At 52.6% G+C, this 21,968-nt stretch overlaps 1 protein-coding gene across 7 annotated transcripts; it reads left to right on the top strand.

Moving 5' to 3' along the window:
- Nucleotides 1-232: 232 nt before the first annotated feature.
- Lipe (lipase E, hormone sensitive type) lies at nt 233-19,268 on the top strand. Of its 7 annotated transcripts, none has more exons than XM_005361155.3 (10): nt 233-1,182; nt 10,316-10,851; nt 13,378-13,468; nt 13,577-13,722; nt 13,932-14,117; nt 14,222-14,513; nt 15,194-15,421; nt 15,543-15,719; nt 17,937-18,376; nt 18,711-19,268. In XM_005361155.3, exons 1-10 carry the CDS (start codon nt 261-263, stop codon nt 18,921-18,923), a joined length of 3,231 nt encoding a protein of 1,076 aa, XP_005361212.1. In that variant the 5' UTR covers nt 233-260; the 3' UTR covers nt 18,924-19,268. The 7 variants fall into 7 exon arrangements, with proteins under 7 accessions (XP_005361212.1, XP_026642188.1, XP_005361214.1 ...); XM_026786387.1 differs by lacking the exon at nt 233-1,182 and adding an exon at nt 1,631-1,860; XM_005361157.3 differs by lacking the exon at nt 233-1,182 and adding an exon at nt 2,601-3,017.
- The last annotated feature ends 2,700 nt before the right edge of the window (nt 19,269-21,968 follow it).

Raw genomic sequence — 21,968 nt, 5'->3', positions numbered from 1 at the left:
AAGAGGGCAAGCCCCTCCCTTCTTGAAAGATAGTACTGGGCACATGAGCCTCCTCCTTAGTCCTAATCCCTCTCCCAAAGTAAGAGTGACCACTTGGCAAAGAGCAAGCAAGAGGGGCCGGGGAGGCAGTGATAAACCCACAGGCTAGCTATAAAGGAAGACCAGGAATGCCAGGACAAAGGATTGGAGCCCAAAGGGAGGTACCATCATGAAGGATCTGTGAAGAGGGAAGCTTGAGGGGTAGGGGTAGGGGCAGAAGGATGAAGCCTAGGAGACCAACTTCTTTCACGAGGGAAATATCAACTGTGGAACCAGATTCTACCTCGGTATCTAGGCCAGAATGGGAACCTGAAACACAGCAGAGACCTATAATCCAGCCAGATCCTGGGTCAGAAACAACCCTCACAGACCATCTAGGATCAAAAATGCTGCAGGAATTTGGTACCTCACAGAAACCAAGTCTCCCGCATGAGCCCACTGCCCAGAACGAAGCTGAATTCCAGCAGAAACCAAGAGTTCCACAAAAATCTGCTCTGCTCCAGATCCTCAGCCCACTAGCCTCCCCTGCACCACAGCAATCACCTCCCAGCCAGAAAGTGCTCTTGGATCAACAGGAAGCCACCTCCCACTGGGGACCAGAGGCAGGAAAAATGTCTACAACTCCACAGGAATCACAACCCAGAAAAGCGCATGTGGGGATGACAGGATCTGGACCAACAGAACCACCTCTAGCTCCACATGAGGTGGAGGCTACATCTACAACCGAGGCTGGACCTGGACCCCCAAAGAAATCCCCTGCCCAAATTTACTCTCCATCCCAAGAGAGACTTGAACAATCAGATCCTACAACCCAGCAAACACCTGAGGTCCAAGAAACCAAATCCAAACAGGGATCCGTGAGGGAATCCGGTTTTTTAACAAGACTGCATGAACTATCCATACAGCGAAAGGCCCAAGAGTGGAAGACATTTTTTGACTGGATTACGGAGTCTGACACAGAGGGACATCTGAGTTCATCTTCACAGTCAAATCTTCCAGAGCCAAAGAGTGGAATGGTGATCCCAGGAATGCCACTATCCTTCAAAGAGAAACCTGACTGTGAGAAGGTGCCCGGATATGGCAGGAAATCACCACATAGGATGAAAGCCAGCCTCCAGCCTCACAAACACTTCTGGGACACAGGTGAGTCTGAACCTGGAAGACTGGAGCTTTCCAGATCCACTTATTCGTGCTAAGAATTTTTTTTTCCAGTCTGGGGTTGTAGCACTCAGGATTCAACACTCCTGTGAAATAAACAGCAGCACCCCCCAGTCTATAGAGAAGGATGCTGAGGCAGAAAAATGAGGATTTGGCACAAGGGCCTGCAGTTTGGAAACAGCAAACACGGGACCAAAAATAGGGTTCCCTTCCTTTACACCAGGCTTTCCCCCTCCCAAAAAAAGATTTAGGTGAAATCAAACTGAGGTAGGAAAGAGCACAAACTAAGGAGTCTCGTAAAAGAAACCACCCTCTTACCAGCATTCATTCATATGAGCCAAAAATAAAGAAATAAAATGGTGGTATACGAGCTGTGGGGCAGACATCAAGCTAAGCAACAGCAGCACAACGCGCAGGGTGGGCCTGACCTTTCAGAGTAGTGTAGGCAAGCTCAGCATCCAGGGCCTTCACAGCCTCTGCCACCAGGAACACTCGCTCCCCGGCCAGGTGCCTCCACGGCGCTCAGTGCCACGGAATGACTGATGGCGTACAGAAGCTTGGGAGAGGGGGCTGGATAGGGCTGCCGAACTCTGTGCCAAAGTCAAGGTTGAATGGAAACAGCATGGCAGGTGACTGCCCGCGGCTCCTCTGGAATGATGACAGGTAAGACCACAGAGCCCCGGGCCAGAGAGCCGGCAGCGGCTGGCTTTCCCCTCAGGGAAGCTGGCCGCCTCCACAAAGGCCCGAGCTGTTTCTGAGGGCTGAGCAATGCTCGCCCTGCGCTCTGCGTCCCAGGGCGGGGGGAACACTTGCTCCTGCGTTCCGGACGCCTCAGGCCAGCGCTAACCCAGAAGCGGCTGCGGAGAGCGCGGGGAGCCACGAGCGCACGTGGGAGTCTTGGCCTCCTCGGTTTCCCGCCTTTTCCCGGGCACATGGGCTCCGTCAATTTCGGCTTCTTCAGTTGGTCGACCCTGTGGCCGCAAGCCGCTGGGCAGGCGCAGAACGTCCTCTTCCTCCAATCCCCTCCATCCCTTTGAGGGAAGGGGAGAGAAACCTCGAGAAACAGAGCAATACGAACTCGTAGGGGCAGAGAATGTGTGAGAGAGAGGGGAGAAAGTCTGACCGGAAGCAGACGTTTATGCAGACAGACCAAGGCCAGCCTAGGCTCCACCGTGGGTGCCAGGCTAACCTCAGCTACACTGTACGGACCCCAGTCAGGGAGAGGGGCAAAGGCGGGGCTTCCCTAAAGGCGACCCAGCTCGGCCCCGCCCCCAGTCGGGCCCCGCCCACGCCATAGGCCTGGCACGCCCCCTGCCCGCTGGTTCTAGCCTTTCCTGGGGGCAGGTGGGCGGGCCGAGTTCATGGACAGGTGAACGGGATGGCGAGGCGCGGCTCCTGCACAGGAGACGACCGGAGTGACTGTGGGGATGACTCTAGCGCAACTCCTCACTACTCCGGCTCTGTGGACACTTTTCGCCGCCTCCGGGGTTGCATTTTGTTGTCTTTGCTGTGGTTGGCTGCGGTTCCTTTAACCTGAGCGGATGGGCGGGCCAAGGCCCTCGGGACCACCCCTTGGAGGCGGGGCCTAGCGAGGAGCAAGCCCAGGATTGGATGGTTTGGGGGCCGGGCGGTGGTGTGTAACGAGGATTGACTGTAGAGGAGGGACTCGACTGCTGGAATTGGGCCCCGCGCCGGGACTGGGAAAGAACTGATGGAGACAGTCGTGGAATCGGGGAGCGTGGGGACCCGGGCCTCCAAGCAGGCCAAAGAAGGGTCGAAGAACCGCAGCCGCAGGAGGTGGCGAAAAGGCAAGATCAAAGGTGAGCCGGTAGCCGCTCGGAAGAAAGTCCGCAGGTCCTGCGGGGGACGGGGCGGGGAGGGGGGGGGGGACTGGGTGGACGGACCCACTTCCACAACGGGAGGGGGGGCGGCCCGTGGACTGACCCACTGCCGTCCTGAGCGGGGGACGGAGACCATCCATTATTCGAACGGGTGATGTGAGAGTAGAACGTTCCACCCAGACGTCAGGACTACCGACTGTCCCAGTGCGGTCTTGGGAGAAGTGTCCGCAATGCGAGTCTGTCGGAATAGATAAGGTTCCTGCTCGGGTTAGTTATTCTCTGTGGGACCAAGAGCAACAGTTGCGCTCTTGGTGTTTTCGGCCTGGGAAATGGTTCGAACGTCGATTTTTCATGTCTTCTGCACTCTTAAGAGGATAATGGGGAAGAATTGTAGCCGCTTTTTCGAAAAGAGGAACAAGTATAGGCGTGTGAAAGGTAGGTGGAAGGGGTACCGGTAGCTGGAGAATATCCTCACAGCCCTTCTTCCACTCCCAGCAACACTGGGGCAAAGCTCCTGACCCTCACGACTTCCAAAAAGAGAGCTTTTACCTGGCTTTGCACCTTTATCCCTTCCTCAGGGAGAGGGAAGAACTATTGTCTAGCTTCCCTATGCCTAGAAGGGTAGAGAAACATTGGCAGACCAACCAAAGATGTTGCAAGGCTCAGTCAGAGCAGGCAGTAAGTCCTGGTTCGTTTAGGAGTCTTGTCTATTCTGTGGCGCTGCTTATAGCCAAACATAGTGCCTGGTGAATGCCAAGCAAGTGCTCGGCCATGAAGCTCCACCTGCAGTCCATGCATCTTTATCAGTCCAAGCTAGCACTTCCTATGCAGGCAAAAATAAAAACAAAACCGACATGGCTCCCCAGCCCCAGTAACCCCAAATTCGTCATTTCCCCTACCTCCCTTGGTAGACAATCAGCTCTAAAGTACATATATTGGCCCAGACAGGTTGGAGCTCAAGCTGGAGCCAGAAGACAGTTTCCTGTCCCACTACAAAGATACAATTTGGAACCTGTGTCTTAGAGCCCGTTTAACCAAATTGCTATGATCTGTGAAGTAATAAACAGGTTCCTTTCCCTGCTTCTTTTCAGAGCTCCAAGCAGGCATGATGACAGCAGTACCTGACTTTCAGGGCTGTTGGAAGAGGCCAGTACATGCACACAATAGTTGAGAGAGGTGGATGTGGGTATACTGTCCGTCTCTACTAGACATTGAGCTCCCTAACAGTAGGGTTGTGTCTGCCTTGTTTACCTAGAATGCCAGACACATGGACATTCAAATATTTATTAGATTGGTAAGTGAAGGAATGTGAGAAGCGTGACATGGGGCTATTAATAGCCAAGCTGCACTTAGTGTCCTGTGGAGTCAGAAAGAATCTGCTTGAGTAAGGCTCCTTGCACACGGCCCAGTCAAGCCTACTCACAAAGGCGCACAGCTCTGAGAACTGCCTGTCACTTCCTGAGGCCCTTCCTGGTGCCAGGCCTCAGATCTGTGAATCAGATCCCACCCCTGCCCCAAGGTATCCTAACTGGCTAGAGCAGTCTTTGTTATCCATGTGATCTTGCCAGTAACTGGATGAGACTGCTGTCATTATGATCAGTCCATTTCCCAAATGACGACACAAGGGGCACTCAGCCAGCTGGGCTTCCTTGCCTGGCCAGTGAAGGCAGAGAGACACCTTCCACCTTCTCAGGGCAGGGAGTGTGGACGCTGACAGCTGTATGCCCCAACCTTAATTCTGGATTTAAAAGGCTCTGGTCACAAAGATTTAGTCTCCAGACATTCGCTCAACAACTAGGCTTCCTGTGACTAGTAGAACAGACTCGGTAGATCTCAGGACACAGATATTAATAAGACTATTGCTGTGGCCCATACCTCTGATCCCAGTACTTGGGACTCTGAGTCAGGAGGATCACCATTAGTTCAAGGCAAGCCTAGACTATGTAGTGAGTTGCAGGCCAGTCAGGACTTCAGAGTGAGACTCAACCCCTCTCTCACCCACCCATTTTAAAAGTCTGCTGTAAACAAGTCAGTGTAATGAGTCCAGTAAAAGGGAAATCCTGGAGCTAGGACATAGCTGAGTTACTAGAGTGCTTGTCCAGCATGCACAAAGCCGCAGGGTCTGTAGGAGACCAGGACTGCATCAATTAGGCCTGGTGACATGTGCGCATGATTCAGAAGTAGATTGGTGGAGGCGGGAGGATCAGAAAGAAGTTTAAGGTCATCCTTGACTGCATAGTCAGTCTGAGGCCAGCCATGAGAGGATACATGAGAAAATGTATCCTGTCTTCCAAAAAGGAAAAAACCCTGAGAAAATGACCACGGGAAGCTTTTTCAAGGAGGTGACTTCAGACTCATGGATGGGCAGTCATTAACTGCTGAACACGGGAGGCAGGGAAAGCAGAGAGCAGCATGAGCAAAAACCTTGACTCTAGCCTGGCAGTGGTGGCAAGGAAGGCAGAGGCAGGAGGATCTCTGTGAGTTCAAGGCCAGCCTTGCCTACAGAGCCAGTTCCAGGACAGTAGGATTACACAGAGAAACCCTGCCTCAAAAAACAAAACAAGCACACACAAAAACCTTAATGTTGGAAGGAGCAGCACATGACAATGCAGAGACAGCTCCTGGTTGGAGGGAGACAGGCTCAGGAACCTGGGGCAGGCGGATGGGCTATAGGTTGGGTTGGGAGGCCATGTCCAAGATTGAGACTTTATCAAGTCAGGGAAGCATTGAAGGGCTGGAAGGAAGTGATCAAATTTATATTTTCAAAAGACTCTCTGGATGCTTTTCAGGAAACCGACTTAAATTGGAGGCACACAGAGAGTGTCATACTCATCCAAGTTACAGTGCTGGGGGTTGGGGGAGACGGGAGGTGGGCACATGCCAAGTGAGCGTGTTACAGTGCAGCAGGCAGAGACAGGGGAGGCGGGCACATGCCAGGTGAGCATGTTACAGTGCAGCAGGGGAGGTAGGCACATGCCAAGTTCCAAGGTTCCTAAGACATAGGTGGACAGGACTGGGTGATAGCTTAGCTTTGATGGGGATAGGGTGAGGGAAACTGGCAAGATCACTCCTTAAGTCTCTGTGTGAGCAAATAGTGAGTTCTGTTCTCAACACACATAGACACCATGACTCACCCAAACATGAATATAGATTCCTTTTGTTGTTTTTATTCTTTACCTTTTTTGTTTTGGAGGCAGGGTGTCATATACATCCCAGGCTAGCTTTGAACTCACTACATAGTCCAAGATAACCTTGAACATCAGATCCTCTTATCTCTACCTCCATAGAGCTGGGATTACAAGTATGCACCCCCACACTCAGGCTGTATGATACTGGGGACCAAATCCAGGTTTTGTACAAGGTAGGCAAGCATTCCACCAACTGAGCTACATCCCCAACATATGGATTCATAAAAACATGAACACATCTCCATACAAACTGAGACTCCAAGACAAAAAGCATACACACACAGGCTAATAAACACGCATAGGTCATGACACTTGCATACAAACACACATACCCTTAGACATATCAAAAAACATGAAAGTATATTGCCCTGGTACGTCCCCAGGAACCAAAGTCCAAGCCTGATACAGCTGACAAGTGGCTTCTCAGGGCAAAGGGCTGGAGGAGCTGGGAGCATGCTTCAGTGGCAGAACATTGTTCTAGCATGTACAAGTTTGATTCCCAGAACCAAAGGGGAAAAACATCTCCCAGGGCAAAGGGCTGGGACCTAGTTGTCTAGGTACCCCTTCCCCTACTATCATGCCCCCCTCAGCCCTACCTTTTGCCCCATTCCTGTTATGCTCACCCATGGCCCCATTGGGTATGCCCTTACCCCAGTGCCCTCTGCCTGGGATTCTGTCCCTTCTTCCTGGCCCTAGTCAGCTCAGTCTTCAGGGAGCTACCCTGAGTGAGGCAAAGAGCATGGCCTGAAGTCACAGGGCTTGGGGATCTGGCCCTTCCCTACTGCTTCATCCAAGTCTCTTGTTCTTCCAAAAGTGTTCTTCCAAAAGTATTCCAACCCCACGGCCCCTATGTGTCGGGGTAGGAGGGCAGTCATAGCAGAGGGACTTGTGGCAGATACAAGGTACCCGGTGTGGGAACAGATGAAGCTAGGCTTAGACAGTGGGAAATTTCCCTGGCTAAGAACTGAACACAACAGACAAGGCCCTGAACTCCGGGTGCCTAGAAGCTCATGGGATGACAAAGCAAAGAATATGATTAAGAAGTCATGCACTGTATTAGGCTGCAATGAGAAAGAGCCAACACACCATCGCAGTGAGGCTGAGGAGTAAGCCTGCAGAACAACATATGCATGCACATTCAATGCCTCCTGGGCTGGGAGCACGTGCTTAGCACATGGCAGTACCTGGGTTCCACTCCCAGGAGGAAGTGGGGCAGGAAGTCAATGAGGTACTGTTCATGAAGCAGTCCACTCACCCTACTGGGCATACTGGCCCAGCTTCCAGATGGGGAAGTCACACTTACCCAGCAAACTGACCTGGACCAGTATCTGACTATAACTGCTGCTTAGTTTATCTGGCCCCCGCGGCTCTGGTCCATTTGTCTATCTGTTTGCTGGTCCTTGGAAGGCACAGCTCTCTCCCAAGTTCCCAGCTATTGCCTTTGGCCCTCACTCTTCCCTTCACATATTTGCTTGTGTGTGCTAGGCCTTGGGGCCACCCTCTCCCTTCATCAAGATGACAATCCAGGGACAGACTGAGGACTCACCCACAGCCAGACAAATGTTGCTGAAGCCTCAGGGTCTCTCATTTGCCACAGGCTCTTTCAAAAGCCCCACACCTGTTTTTATTTGTAATTTTGTGTTCTTTCTAAATAGTCACAGTCCACTTTATGAGCTTTGCGCCTCCATAAAAATCTGTGTATATCCCAGAGGAGACAACATGAGAACAAGTGAAGGGCTGATGTACATGCTAGGGCAGAAACGAGCCATAGGGGGTAAGTGAGGGTGGGCTTTAGAGATGGGGAGAACAAGGTAGGTACCACCTCCAGTTGAGGCCTGAGGGTAAGAAAGCTGGCTGGGCAAGGAACATGTGGAAGACCCTGGGAAAGTACCTGAGCCTTGGTTTCCCCATAAGTAACAGGGATCTGACTGTCACAGCACCGCGGGCTGTGGAAGTTAGAAGGTAAACCGAGGATTCCAGGCAGGAATACCACACAGTAGGGCCTGTGCCCCTGGCCCCTGGCTAAGTTTGGTATTGCCCTTAATCGGCTTTTGTCCTCCCAGGAGGGAGAAGCAGGACTGGCCACCTTTTTTTTCCTAACAGCTGGGGACATCTGTGCCAGGGCCAGTCTAGGGGGTGGGAACTGACATCACTGAGCCTTTGGCTCCCTGAATCCACTTGGGGAAGAGGGAGGGCAGCTTGGCTGGGTGAGAGGGTGTTCAGGACCAGGACAAAGGCTGGACTCCTGGGTCCTAGGGGAGAAGACTGGGACTGGATGAGGGAGTCCGAGGAAGGAGAGGCTAGGGGGCCAGGCCTGACTCAGCAAGGAGGTGCTAGGGCATGAGCTCCTGGGTCTAAGCAAGGAGGGGCTGGGTGGGAGAGGACTTCAAGGTTCTAAGGAAGACGACCCTGGCAGGAGGACTCTCCTTGAGCTGGCGTAGCAAGCAGATAGGAGGGGTTAGGAGTTGGATTCTGGACTCTGTTTACAACATGTGGTTCTCACTATCCATTCTGGATGGGAGGTGAATCAAATAGCCACACCCTGACCAAACTAGTCCCTCCCCCCAGTTTATCGCCCTAGGCTGCTACTGGCACTAGCCACAGACCTGCTGTGCCAGCTTGGGGAGCTCCAGTCCGAAGAGGCCAGGGAGGGGTGAGTGCAGGGCCAGCTGAGAGACAGAGAAATGGCTGCTGCCACCAGAAGCCAAGGTCTGAAAGGGAGAGGAGACACTGTCTTCTAGGGAAACAAGGGGGCTGCAAACCCAGGAGCCAGACAGGGCCCAAGGCTTCTGGAGGGAAAGAATCTCTTGGGAAGGTTATAATGTCCCCTGCTAAACAGTCAAGGGCAACTTATCCAAGATATGCTAAATAACAGGGATGCCTAAGGAGAACATGGGTTCCGGAGGAAGATCACAGAAGACCCTGAATGTGGGAAGCAGAGTGAAGCATGGAGCTGGGTTTGAGGAACAGACAGAAGTTGAGATTTGAGAGTCCTAGGAGGAACGCTATGTATGTAAAAACTCTGAACCTAGAAATCGGAACTTAAATAAGCTCTGTCATTATCTGTACAACCTCCAGCTTCTTACAGAGTCTCAACTTCTCCTCCTATAAAAGAGGGCTGACAGGAATAGAGATCTGAACCAAGACACTCTGGGTCTTTGGGAATCAAACTTTAGCATGGGCTTGGCTAGTGATCAGTGTTGGCTATTTGAACTGCTGTTTCAGGCAGGAGAGTGGAACAATGTAGTCTAAGGCAGTTGGGCAAGGCTGAAAGCCAGGCGATCATCAAAAGAAGGGATGCTGAGTTTGGGGATCCACAGAGAAACAAGGAGCTGGAGTTTGGAGAGGATTCTGCAGGAAGGCCGGAGTGCAGCAGAAACGCTGCAATTACAGATGGGGCTCAGAAGGAGGGCTAGGTGTGGCCAGAAGTCCTAGGAGATGGTAATGGCCAGACTGGGGGATTAATGTTTCCTACCACTGTTAGAAGGGAAGGGCTTGTGGGCAACACCAGGAGACTGAGAAGGAAACTTGGGATGGGACTTGAACACATGAGTTTTGAGGAAAGGAACTGTTGGGCATCCAGATTTCCCAGAACAAGGACAAGTCCAAAGAGAGTAAACAGAGATAAAGTTCACCCTTGAATACCTGGAAGGAAGAAGGAAGAGGGTGGGTCAGCTTCTGGGCTAGAGAGCAGCACTGGTGATCCAGGCCCTTTGGGGCTCAGAAGAGTGGACTCCTAGATCCAGGACAGAGGAGATAGAAAAGGGACCTGCTCCATATGAAGGGAAAGTCTGAGAGCTCCAACTCCCAGCTGCTAGGCAGGAAGAGGATGAGGCCCCAGGCTTCCAGAAGACAAGGGGATAAAAATCCTAGGTGTGGGAGAGAAGATAATGGAAGGCCCCTGAATCTCCAGGAGGTTTGGAATAGACCCCTAAATCTCAGGAAGGAGGGGCTACTGTTTGGCATTCCTGGATCTAAGCAAGGATGGTCCTAGGTTTGAATACTTGGGCCTGAGGTTAGAAAGTTAGGGCCTGAAATCCTGGGCCTGAGAGAGCAAGGGTAACAGCAAACATTCCCATCTTCCCACAGCCTCAGCGTTCTCACACAGCATGGATCTGCGCACAATGACACAGTCGCTGGTGACACTCGCAGAAGACAACATGGCCTTCTTCTCAAGCCAGGGCCCCGGAGAGACAGCTCGGCGGCTGTCCAATGTCTTTGCAGGTGTTCGAGAACAGGCCCTGGGACTGGAGCCAACCCTAGGCCAGCTGCTGGGTGTGGCACACCATTTTGACCTGGACACAGAGACACCAGCCAATGGATACCGAAGCTTGGTGCACACAGCTCGTTGCTGCCTAGCACACCTACTACACAAATCCCGCTATGTGGCCTCCAACCGCCGAAGTATCTTTTTCCGTGCCAGCCACAACCTAGCAGAAATGGAGGCCTACCTGGCTGCTCTTACCCAGCTCCGTGCCCTGTCCTACTATGCCCAGCGCCTGCTGGCTATCAACCGACCAGGGGTGCTCTTCTTTGAGGGTGATGAAGGACTCACTGCTGACTTCCTGCAAGAGTATGTCACGTTGCATAAAGGCTGTTTCTATGGCCGCTGCCTGGGCTTCCAGGTGAGTCCCTTGCCCCATGTCATTCCGAATTCACAGTGAAGGCAGTGGTGGCTGGAAACTGTCCTTGAAGTAGAGTCACAGTGATGAGAATTGCTGGATTCGGGGATCAGACCACAGATTGGCAGGGAGAGTTGGCAGGAGCTCGTAGCTGGACTCTGGAGGTCTCCAGCTCATGGACCACGACTAGATGCCCCATGTATCAAAAACCTCTTCATCAGCTGGACCTGGTAACTCAGGCCTGTTACATTCTAGGTACTCAGGAAGCTGAGGCAGGAGAATTGTAAGCCCAAGGCCTAGCTGAACTTACAGAGTGAGATGAAAGCCAACCTTGATAACTTAGGGAGACCCTATCTCAAAAGTAACAGGAAGGCTGGGGCTGCAGTTTGGTAGTAGAACACTTGTCAGACACACACGAGGCTGGGGCTGCAGTTTGGTGGTAAAACACTTGTCAGACACACACGAGGTCAGAGCTTCAACCCAGCAAAAGGGAGGGTTTCATTTGCTCTTTTTCCTTCAAGTATTACAGATTGAACTTAGAGCCTCGCGTATTAGGCCAGCATGCCATTGAGCTGTATCCCTAGCCCCATCACTCTCCTGTAGCCCTTGAAGTTCATTTGAGTCTGTGACCCCCTAGGAGGGTAATCAGTATTGATCTCAGAGGTCCATTCTGTGTGACTGCACCCCCTGCCATGTGCACTGGGCACTGATAGAAGAAGGCGGCAGCCCACAGATGCCAGATTGGCCCCTATAAAACCACATGAGTTCTAGGCAGCCTTCAGGACAGGAGCAACACACCCATCAGAGTTGGTGACAAGGAAGACCTGGTTGTGGTTCAGCTCTTCCCTGGCCCTAGCTGAGGGCCTCTTCTGCCTTTTGCCCATCCCAAATCACCTCAGAGAGATGCAGCCTATCACCACATGGAAAGTGAGGCAATCCAATACCCTCAAGAGGCTGAGGCAAGAGAATTATTTAGAGATAGAGGCTAGCCTGAGCTACATCATATGTTCCAGGCAAGCCAAGGCTACGTAGAAAGACCCTGTCTTACAAACAAACAAGTAAATGATTTGGGGACTAGAAAACTGGGGAACATAGAAAACTAAAATTGGAACAGAAGCCCAAATTGGCCCTGTCCTGGGGTCATGCTAGCTCCAGGCAGCCCCAACCATCTGTATCAAGGAGCCTCAGCCTTTACTCCAGGAGCCGTGTGACGCTTCAGTCCTCACTGCCTTCTTGGGGCCTCCTCTCACTTCCCTGAGAGATGAGTCCACCATTCTTTCGGCTTCCCTGTCCCTGTCTACTATTCCAGGCTTCCTGGTTCTGAGCAACCCAACAGGATTATTCCTAGGACTCTTCCCCTCTCACCAAACCCACAAATACCAATCTGGCCAGCCGAGGCAGCCATCTCCCTGCCTTCATGCCCTGGCATCCACACTGGAAAGAAAGAAATTCCAGGCTGCCTGAATCAGTGTTCCAGCTACAAAGGCCAGGAGCTCCTGTGCTCTTTGGCCTACTGGGTCCCTGGCCAGGAGCATGGCTGGGGCACCTGCCAGCTTCTGAGGACCTAGGACACAAGACTGCATCACCCTCTAAAATGTCAGCTTCCAGGAAGGCAGAGGTCCAAGATGTCAGATGCTGCTGAGTCCCTGCTCCTCCCAAAATCCCAGCATGCTGTGCCATAGTTTTCCCTAGTAAATGGGGACTCAGCTAACTCTTTGCCTTGGCCTCCTAAGGCTGAGTGAGCTCTCCTGCTCTCACTGTCTTCTTATCTGTTCCCTCTCTGCCACCTGCCGTGTGTCTCCCCCAGTCTTCCCTGACAGCCATCTATCCCTTGTCTAGGCCTCAACTGATCTCCCCAGGTTCTCTTTACCTGTTTGGATCATTTTCCCATTTCTGGATTTCAGTTGCCCCATGCCCAGTCCCAACTGTCTGCCTCACCCCTCTGTTCTTTTTGACTTCAGTAAGTTCCTGTGTGCTCTTACTCCCCAGTTCACAGCTCTCCAAATACTCAGAATGAAACCCAGTCCCTCAGCCTGGGCCCTAAAAGAGCCTTCTTGGCCTCTAGGAGCTCCCATGCTCTTGTTCCCTGGCTCGCTCTGCTCCAGGCACAGCACTGTGTTCTCTGTTCCCTGCTCGCCTTCAGTATGCCTCCTTTCCCTTGCCGCCCATGTGCAGCACTGCATCTTTAGCTTCCTGAGAACAGCCCTCTCCTCATCCAGACCCTACTCGCAGCCCTGCCCAAGTAGCCTGGCCCATGGTCATCACTGCAGCCCATCCACAGCACCTTTCTCCATATCATTAGTTCGTTTAGACATTACCCTGCACATGTTTTTATTTCTTCATCATCTCCTTTCCCTTTGAGGACGCCAGGTTCATGAAAGGGCCCAGGGTGATGCCCACAGCACACACACCGTATGAGCTCATTAAAAGCTGACTAAATGTATGTGCCTACTCCTCTCTCTGTCCCATCTTGTGTCCCATCCTCATCCATCTCCTGGGTGGTTGGGTGACAGAGGCATCCCTTCACAGTTCACGCCTGCCATCCGGCCGTTCCTGCAGACCCTCTCCATCGGACTGGTGTCCTTCGGGGAACACTACAAACGCAACGAGACAGGCCTCAGTGAGTGGTGGCTGAGCCCTATCCGCATCCTCTCCTGTCCCCCTTTCCTAACCCAACCCAGCAGCCTGATCTCTGCCAGGACTCCTTGACACCCTTCCTGACCCCCAGGTGTGACTGCCAGTTCCCTCTTCACCGGTGGCCGATTTGCCATAGACCCAGAGTTGCGTGGTGCTGAGTTTGAACGGATCATTCAGAACCTGGACGTGCATTTCTGGAAAGCCTTCTGGAACATCACTGAGATCGAGGTGTTGTCGGTGAGCTCGGGGGCACGGGAGAGCTCCCCAGCATGCTCACAGATGGAGATTCTGAGTCCCAGACATCCAGCAACGCCACAACCAGTCACTACAGGGCCACTGCCCAAGGATAGCGCATATGGGGAAAGACTGGGTTGGGAAGAAGAACGTGGTATGTGCCCCTGCTACCCCCTTAACCCTTCCTTAGCATCCCTCTGTTTCCTCCCCAGTCCCTGGCTAACATGGCATCAACCACTGTGAGGGTAAGCCGCCTGCTCAGCCTACCACCCGAGGCCTTTGAGATGCCACTAACCTCTGACCCCAAGCTCACAGTTACCATCTCACCTCCCTTGGCACACACAGGCCCAGGGCCTGTGCTAGCCAGGCTCATCTCCTATGATCTGCGTGAAGGACAGGTAAGCCCCAGAGAATGGCAGCGCCAGCCCAGCACCTTGAAGCCCCAAGCCTACCCCCAGAGGGGACAGGGTCCTGACAGACCACCCTCTGTCCTCACCACCAGGACAGCAAGGCGCTCAACAGCCTGGTGAAATCTGAGGGCCCACGCCTGGAACTGCGCCCACGACCCCAGCAGGCACCCCGCTCACGGGCCCTAGTAATCCACATCCATGGTGGCGGCTTTGTGGCACAGACCTCCAAGTCACATGAGCCCTACCTCAAGACCTGGGCCCAGGAGCTAGGAGTTCCCATCATCTCCATCGACTACTCCCTGGCCCCTGAGGCCCCCTTCCCCAGAGCGCTGGAAGAGTGTTTTTTTGCCTACTGCTGGGCTGTCAAGCACTGTGACCTGCTTGGTGAGACCCAGGTCCCTACTTTCACAGATCCACCACCACCACTACTGTCCTTGCCCTGGCCTGGCCTGCAAAGGCACTAAGTCCCTAGGTTCTCAAGCCCCAGCCTCACCTCTCCCCAGCCTACCTTCTCTCTTCTGCCTCTTTCCTGCTGTGGGATAACCCCATTGCTGCCCATCTTCCATCTTGGCCATGTCATCTCTGCCTCCTGCTTCCTTATTCCAGCCTTCACTTCTGGTCTGTCCTCTCCCTTCTCTCCTTTCCTCCCCAGCTGCCCACCTCCTGATCTCCTGCACTGGCAGCCTGCTGGCTCGCATGCCCACCTATTTCCAGGTCCTCACACCTCCCTTTTGGATGCCAGCATCTCGGGAAGACACCAAGGCGCAGGGCAGGGCAGTACCCAGCCTGAAACCTGACCTTCAGTTTCCCAACTTCTGATGTCCCTATCTTGGGAAAACTACTCTGAGCTCCTCTTTCCCACTACCTGCCCTTGCTGCTGCCCCCCAGACTCTCCAGCCCAGCCCTTTGTCTCTGTCCTCTGACCACTGGACCAAATCCATGCCTCTTCTTGTCAGTAACTGAACAGTGTTCTGCTTGATATTAATAATTGCTTACCCCCACCTGAGAGCCCAGTTCTCCTAGGTCATGCCATGCTATGACTGGACTCTTCTTCCCACAACTAGGGTCAACAGGAGAGCGGATATGCCTTGCAGGGGATAGTGCAGGCGGGAACCTCTGCATCACTGTGTCCCTTCGAGCAGCAGCCTACGGAGTGCGGGTGCCAGATGGCATCATGGCAGCCTACCCAGTCACCACCCTGCAGCCCTCTGTCTCTCCCTCTCGTCTTCTGAGCCTCATGGACCCACTTCTACCACTGAGTGTACTCTCTAAGTGTGTCAGTGCCTATTCAGGTAAGGCCCATGCCCTCAGCATGGCAGTTGGGTGCCTGAATGCCTTAGAAACCCCAAGTTATGGGTGTTAAGAACTGCACCTAAAGAGAGACCAACTCAGCCTCCCACCTGCGTTCTTCAGGGACAGAGACAGAGGACCACTCTGACTCAGACCAGAAGGCACTGGGCGTGATGGGGCTGGTACAGAGAGACACATCCCTATTCTTCAGAGACCTCCGCCTGGGTGCCTCCTCATGGCTCAACTCCTTCCTGGAGCTAAGCGGACGCAAGCCCCAAAAGACCTCAGCTCCCACAGCAGGTGAGTTGGAGCTTGTTCAAAGGCACTTAACCAGGACAGCCTAGACAGACACCTTGACATAGCATAAGCCCCTGGACACATGAGGCTACAGATGCCTTTCCTGGCTGACGCTATCCTTGGTCCTACAACAAGCCAAGCCCTCCATTTTTCCCCAGCAGATGCCGTCCTGGAAATTCCAAGACTTACTGGGATCTCACAATTCCAAAGGTGGGGGGGGGGGACCTCTGTCACGGCCAGATTTAGTGGTGCACACCTTTAATCCCAGCACTTGGGAAGCAGAAACAAGATCTCTGTGAGTTTGAGACCAGCCTGGTTTACATAGCAAGTTCCCATTCTAGGCTAGACAAATCCATAGAGGGATATCCTGACTCAACAGCAACAATAAAATCAGTCTTCAGGGCACTGTGGAAATGGTTCAGGAGGTGTGCAGTATGAAAACCTGAGTTTGGATCCCCAAAACCAAAATAATAGGCAGGTGTGGTGGTACACACCATAACCTCAGCACCAGGTGGACAGAGTCAGGTGAATCCCTGGGACTTGCTGGAATGCAAGTCTGGGCAAAAGCAGTGAGCTCTGGGGTCACTGAAAGATCCTGACTCAAAAAACAAGGTGGGGACTGGTGACATGGCTAAATGTCTGCTGCCAAGCCTGACCTGAGGTCAGTCCCCAGGATTCACATAATGGAAAGAAAGCAAGGACCTGTTCCTATAAGTCAAACTTTTACCGCTACACACGCACACCCACACACAAACAAAAATGTAATAAAAGTTAAAGACAAACCCAAGGTGGGTGGTGCATGAAGAACAACACCTGGCACACTCGCACACACACAAAGGAGATTATGTAGTTCACGTGTGTTTTACTTTAAGGTTCTAATTTTAGAATCTTCAGATAAATGCAGACACAGACACACAAGTTAAAAGGGAACTGAATTTGCGACAAGGGACCATTGAGCCCTGGAGGTGAGGTTCTCTGTAGGAGAAAGGACCCCAAAAGATGACCCTGGATGAAACCTACCCAGCTTCTTACTCCGTCCTCACTGACTGCTGAGTTTGTGTACAGATATCAGCATCTATAACCCTTAGTTTATCCTCTGTGAAATGGATATGAGTGCCTGCCTTGTTGGGTCATAGTGAGGACTACTACACCCATTGTGTCAAATGCCAGCACAGTGCCTGGCACAGAAGTTCTCTCAGAAGGCACTGGAGTCCTGTGTCCTATACCTCCAATGTTGTCCCAGTGACTCTAGGTCACACAGAACCTAAGTAATTATCTTACATTGGTCTGCACTTTGCCCTCATAGGTTGATAAAGGCAAGTTGTAGAAACTGAAAGGTAGGACCATGATGAGTAATACCGCACCCCTGAGGCAGAAGGGTTCCATTTTGGTCAAGCTGGAGCTACACAGTAGCCCTAGAACAGTGAAGAGCCAATTAAATTGACAGACTGGAGGCCCAGTGCCTCCAGCATATCCATGCCATGTGGGCTAGACATACACACCATCGGGGCACTCGCTTGCCTGTCCGCTCAGTGTACAGGAATAAAATGTAGACAATGAAGGACATTTTGGAGAGCAGATTCGTGTGGCTATAAATGCAAGCTCTCTGGAAGAGTAACACACCCCACAGACTGTAGCTGCCTGTGAGCAGAAGTCCCTGTCCAGCTGTGTGAGCTCATGCATACCCCTTGGTCAAAGTGGTCATAAAAGGCTGGCTGAGCCGCCTCATGTAAATACCAGCTCTGCAGTGCAGCAGCTGCCTAGAAGCCACCTGTGAGGGGCTGGAAGCTGGCATGTGTAAGACTATCCGCAACAGCGCAAACACAAAAAAATTCTGATACATCATAATCCCTCCAGAGGAAATGACAGTTAATCCTGTCTGTCCCTCTGAGTTCTTAGATTCTTACAACTTATGAGCTAAGGACTATATATCATTGATACAGAGGGAAAGATGGACGCTCCCAGCAGTCAACTGATTTGCACTTCCCAGTCTTTATTCATGCACAACCTGCCCTACAATATAGCCCCACCTCCCAGACTACCAGCCATCCAAATGCAGTCCTGGACACAGAAACATTCCAACCCAACCCTTGGGTCTGGGAAAGGGGTTATGTCCTGGACCTCCCTGGATAGTGACCTACCGTGCTGCCATCTGCACACCCTGCTCACAGCCAGGCTTATCTTCTGGCCTAAGGCAACCGGTTTTTGCCCTTCCTATAGAAGCTGTGCGTCCCCAGGAGTCAATGCGCAGGAGTGTGTCTGAGGCAGCTCTGGCCCAGCCAGAGAGCTTGCTGAACACTGATAGCCTGAAAACTCTGACGATAACGGACTTGAGCTTTAAGGGCAATTCAGAGACGTCAGACACCCCCGAGATGTCACTGTCAATGGAGACACTTGGCCCCTCCACACCCTCCGATGTCAACTTTTTTCTGCGACCTGAGAATTCCCAGGAAGAGGCTGAAGCCAAAGATGATTTGGGCACCATGGACAGAGGCCCCCGCGTGCGCGCTGCATTCCCTGAGGGTTTCCGCCCCAGGCGCTCAAGCCAGGGTATCCTCCGCATGCCCCTCTACTCGTCACCCATCGTCAAGAACCCCTTCATGTCTCCTCTGCTGGCCCCTGACAGCATGCTGAAGACCCTGCCTCCTGTGCACATGGTGGTGAGAGCACGGGGGGGGGGGGTTGCTGGAGGACGGTGGGTTGGGGCACGGGCGCCCTGGAAAAACAGCTACAAGTGTCGCGTAGCTAGTTAGCCAGGCCAGGTAGTCTGCTGTCTTGCACTGTTATTGGGCAGGAGGCTTGGGCGGGTGGAAACGATAGGGGCAGGTCTGGGTAAAGATTCAGTTAACCTCATTTCCTCTTCTTTCCCACGCCTCCACCTGTTCCTCCCGCCCACTCTCTCCCCGACTCCTCCTGTTCTCCGTCTCTGTCCACCTCTACATCCGTGTCCACGTGCTTTCTCCTCCCTCCTACCGTGACCCCCACTCTCTCCAGGCGTGCGCTTTGGACCCCATGCTGGACGACTCTGTCATGTTCGCGCGGCGACTGCGCGATCTGGGCCAGCCCGTGACGCTGAATGTGGTAGAGGACCTGCCACATGGCTTCCTGAGCCTGGCGGCGCTGTGCCGCGAGACCCGGCAGGCCGCGGAGCTGTGCGTGCAGCGCATACGGCTCGTCCTCACCCCGCCATCCACACCGCTGATCTGAGCCGGAGCTGGGGACTGCGGGGGGCGGCACTAAAAGACCTCTTGCTCCTATCTGTGCGGGCCTCCGTGATGAGTGCACTCCGGAACCGGCTCTAGGTCCATCCGGCCCCTCGGTCGGACTGGGCGGGAAGGGGTGGGCTGTGCCTTATAATTTGGGACCGTAAGTGGGGCGGGGCAGGAATCGAAAGCAGAGCCTGGGGGAGGGGGATGCACACACACCTGTTACCGAGACAGCTGGACCTTCAATTCACTTCACCACTTCCTTCTACTGCTGCTGTGACCGGCCAAGGCTAGTCGGTTTTGTCTTTTGTAAATAAAAGTTATTTAATTAGGCCTTTTTTAAAAACAGGAAATGTGTTTGGCCAACAGGTGGCAGCACTGGGTTCAAGCAGCTGAGAAAGGGGAAACTAGAATATGTAGAACCCTACTCTAGCTTTGCTCACAACCAAAACCACCTAAGATGCCTGGGATCATCCTTAAAGCCTCGGAGGCCTAGCCCCTGGTAGGCTCTGGGTTTGGCGAGACAATATAAACGCAAAGCTTGCCCCCGGGGCTACTGATCCAAGGTTCAGGGAGTCTGTGCAATGGTGGTTAGCAGTTTCACAGAAGAGATGGCCTTGATCTTAAGAGAGCACAGGGTTGGAGAGCTGGCTCAGCGGTTAAGAGCACTAAATGCTCTTCCAGAGGACCCACGTTCAATTTATGGCACCCATATGGGAGTTCATAAATGTAATCCAATCCCAGGGCTTCCAAAGGCACCAGGTACGAATATGGTACACAGACATCATGCAGAAAATAAATAAATAAATCATGTATTTAATTAAAAAAAAGGGGGACACAAACTTGCTAGGCAGAGAACCGTGGCAGTAAGTAGTTGACCAAGGCTTCTTCCATACCAGAACACTTTACATAAAGCGGGGGACTGGTCTGAGGGGCCTGGATTGTAATCTGAGCTACAGATGTAGTGGCAGCTAGATCCTCATGAGGGTCAGAGCACTGAAGAGCATGCTAAGGCATTGGGAATGGACTGGAACCCTGGAGGTAAAGGAGAGGCTTGAGGACAAGCTAAGGCAGGATCTGGGCTGGCACAGAAGCCATGAGGGTAGGAAATATCCCAGCGCCAGCAGTGAGGTTGCAAAAAGCAAAACTGTTAAGGTAAGGATTGGATTATAACAGCAAAGATGCAAGCATGACATGAGGTCTTAGCCATGAAGCAAGGGGACAATGAGGCAAGCCTGCTGCCCGGGAGGAGGCTCAAATGCCTGTGAAGAGACTGAGGTGGGGGATGCTCAAGGATCATCCCATGAGACACTTTAGGGGAACATCCGGGAGACTGAAAAGGGGTATGGGGGCTCACTTAGCTGGAACCAAAAAACTAGGATCACTCTAGAATAGGCAAGATGGTATTGAAGGAGGGCCAGGACAGAGTCCTTAAGCTCATGGCCCACAATAAAGGGTCATGAGAAGCCCTATTGGAATGGTGTGAGGATTAGCTGGAGAGGAAGTGAGGCAGGAGAGAGGAGGCTGTAAAGGAAGTTTCCGATAGGAGGAGTGGTCCGTGACAGATTGCAATGCTATCCTGGGGCCTCCCCCATGAACGAGTATGTGATGTCGCAGACCTTGTCTGGAGTCATGGGAGGTTGGCACCCAAATGTGGTGGGTTGAGGAGGGAGAGGAAGATCAGGGACTGAGTCAGCGAGTACCACACGCCTGCAGACATTAAAGGAATGGGCTAGTGATTGACAGGATCTTGATGGGGTGGGAAGCAGAAAAGATGGAACGAGTTTTAATCATGTCAGAAAGGGAGAGACAGATTTAAGCACAAATGGCTTCTTAAAGGAGAGGGTAGCAGGGGACCCCCTACCTCAGGGGCCCTATTTGCCCAGGTAACTTCTGAATCAAAACCTGACGTGGGGCCAGGCAGTGGCAGCACACTCCTTTAATCCCAGCAGTTGGGAGGTAGAGTCAGGTAGATCTCTGTGAGTTCGAGACCAGCCTGTCCTAAAGAACAAGTTCCAGGACAGCCAGGGCTACACAGAGAAACCCTGTCTCAGAAAAAAACAAAAAACCTGACGTGGAAAGCCAGGTATGGTGGCTCATACCTGGAGCCTTGGTGCGTGGAGGCTGAAGCAGGACTACCAACCGTTTGAGGCCCCTCTGGGCTACAATGAATAGTGAGGTCATTATGTAACCCAGGATGGCCCCAAATTGTGTCCCAGAATGAGACCCTGAAAAACAACAACAAAACCTTCAACCTAGAATTCCCAAAAGGACTTATATCCAGACACTGAACATACCTTCATTCTTCTAGCTCATTAAGTATAGTCCCTTGATATGAACGACAGCCCTGGATCTCGTCCTAAAGACCCCCATGTCCCCACAGTCAACCCACCACACCTTCTGCCTCCACCTATCTTATCCCTGCAGCCCCTACCCAAATCCAGGCTCCATCTTCTCCCTAGGCACTGAAGAGCTCCACCTTGTGGTGTACTGGCGGAAACTCCAATCTCACACCTCGAGCTCCGATCCTGCCATGCCTGGTACTAACACAGTCAATGGTTCACCCACTTCACACACACACACACACACACACACACACACACACACGAGAGAGGACACAGAGAGACAGAGAGACAGAGAGAGAGACAGAGACAGAGAGACAGAGAGACAGACTCACACTCACTGTGGCTGTTACGGGTACAGCACGAGTCTTCGATTTGGGTACCTAAACATGGTCATGCACGGTCAGGCCTCGCTGCCTCTGTGTCTGAAACCTTCTCGCAACCTCTGCTGCCACCTAGTGCTCTTCTAAGAACCAGCACCAGCGGCCCCTTCTCTGGAAATTTTTTCCTGACCATATCAACCCCCCCACAAGAGATTCCTGTGCCTCCCCAGCCCTTCATGCCTTTTACCATCAATGTCTGTCTTCCCCTCCAATCCAAGCTTCCTTGAGGGCAGGGCCCAGGTCTGATTCACCTTGATCAACACAGTCTCCGGCATCAGGCCTAGCACACCTGAAGTCTAGGAAATGTTTGTTTAAGTAATG

Source organism: Microtus ochrogaster, linkage group LG4, assembly GCF_000317375.1.
Source record: "Microtus ochrogaster isolate Prairie Vole_2 linkage group LG4, MicOch1.0, whole genome shotgun sequence".
Taxonomy (NCBI): domain Eukaryota; kingdom Metazoa; phylum Chordata; class Mammalia; order Rodentia; family Cricetidae; genus Microtus; species Microtus ochrogaster.
The sequence above is the reverse complement of the archived record's forward strand: the minus strand, read 5'-3'. Positions and strand labels throughout refer to the sequence as shown.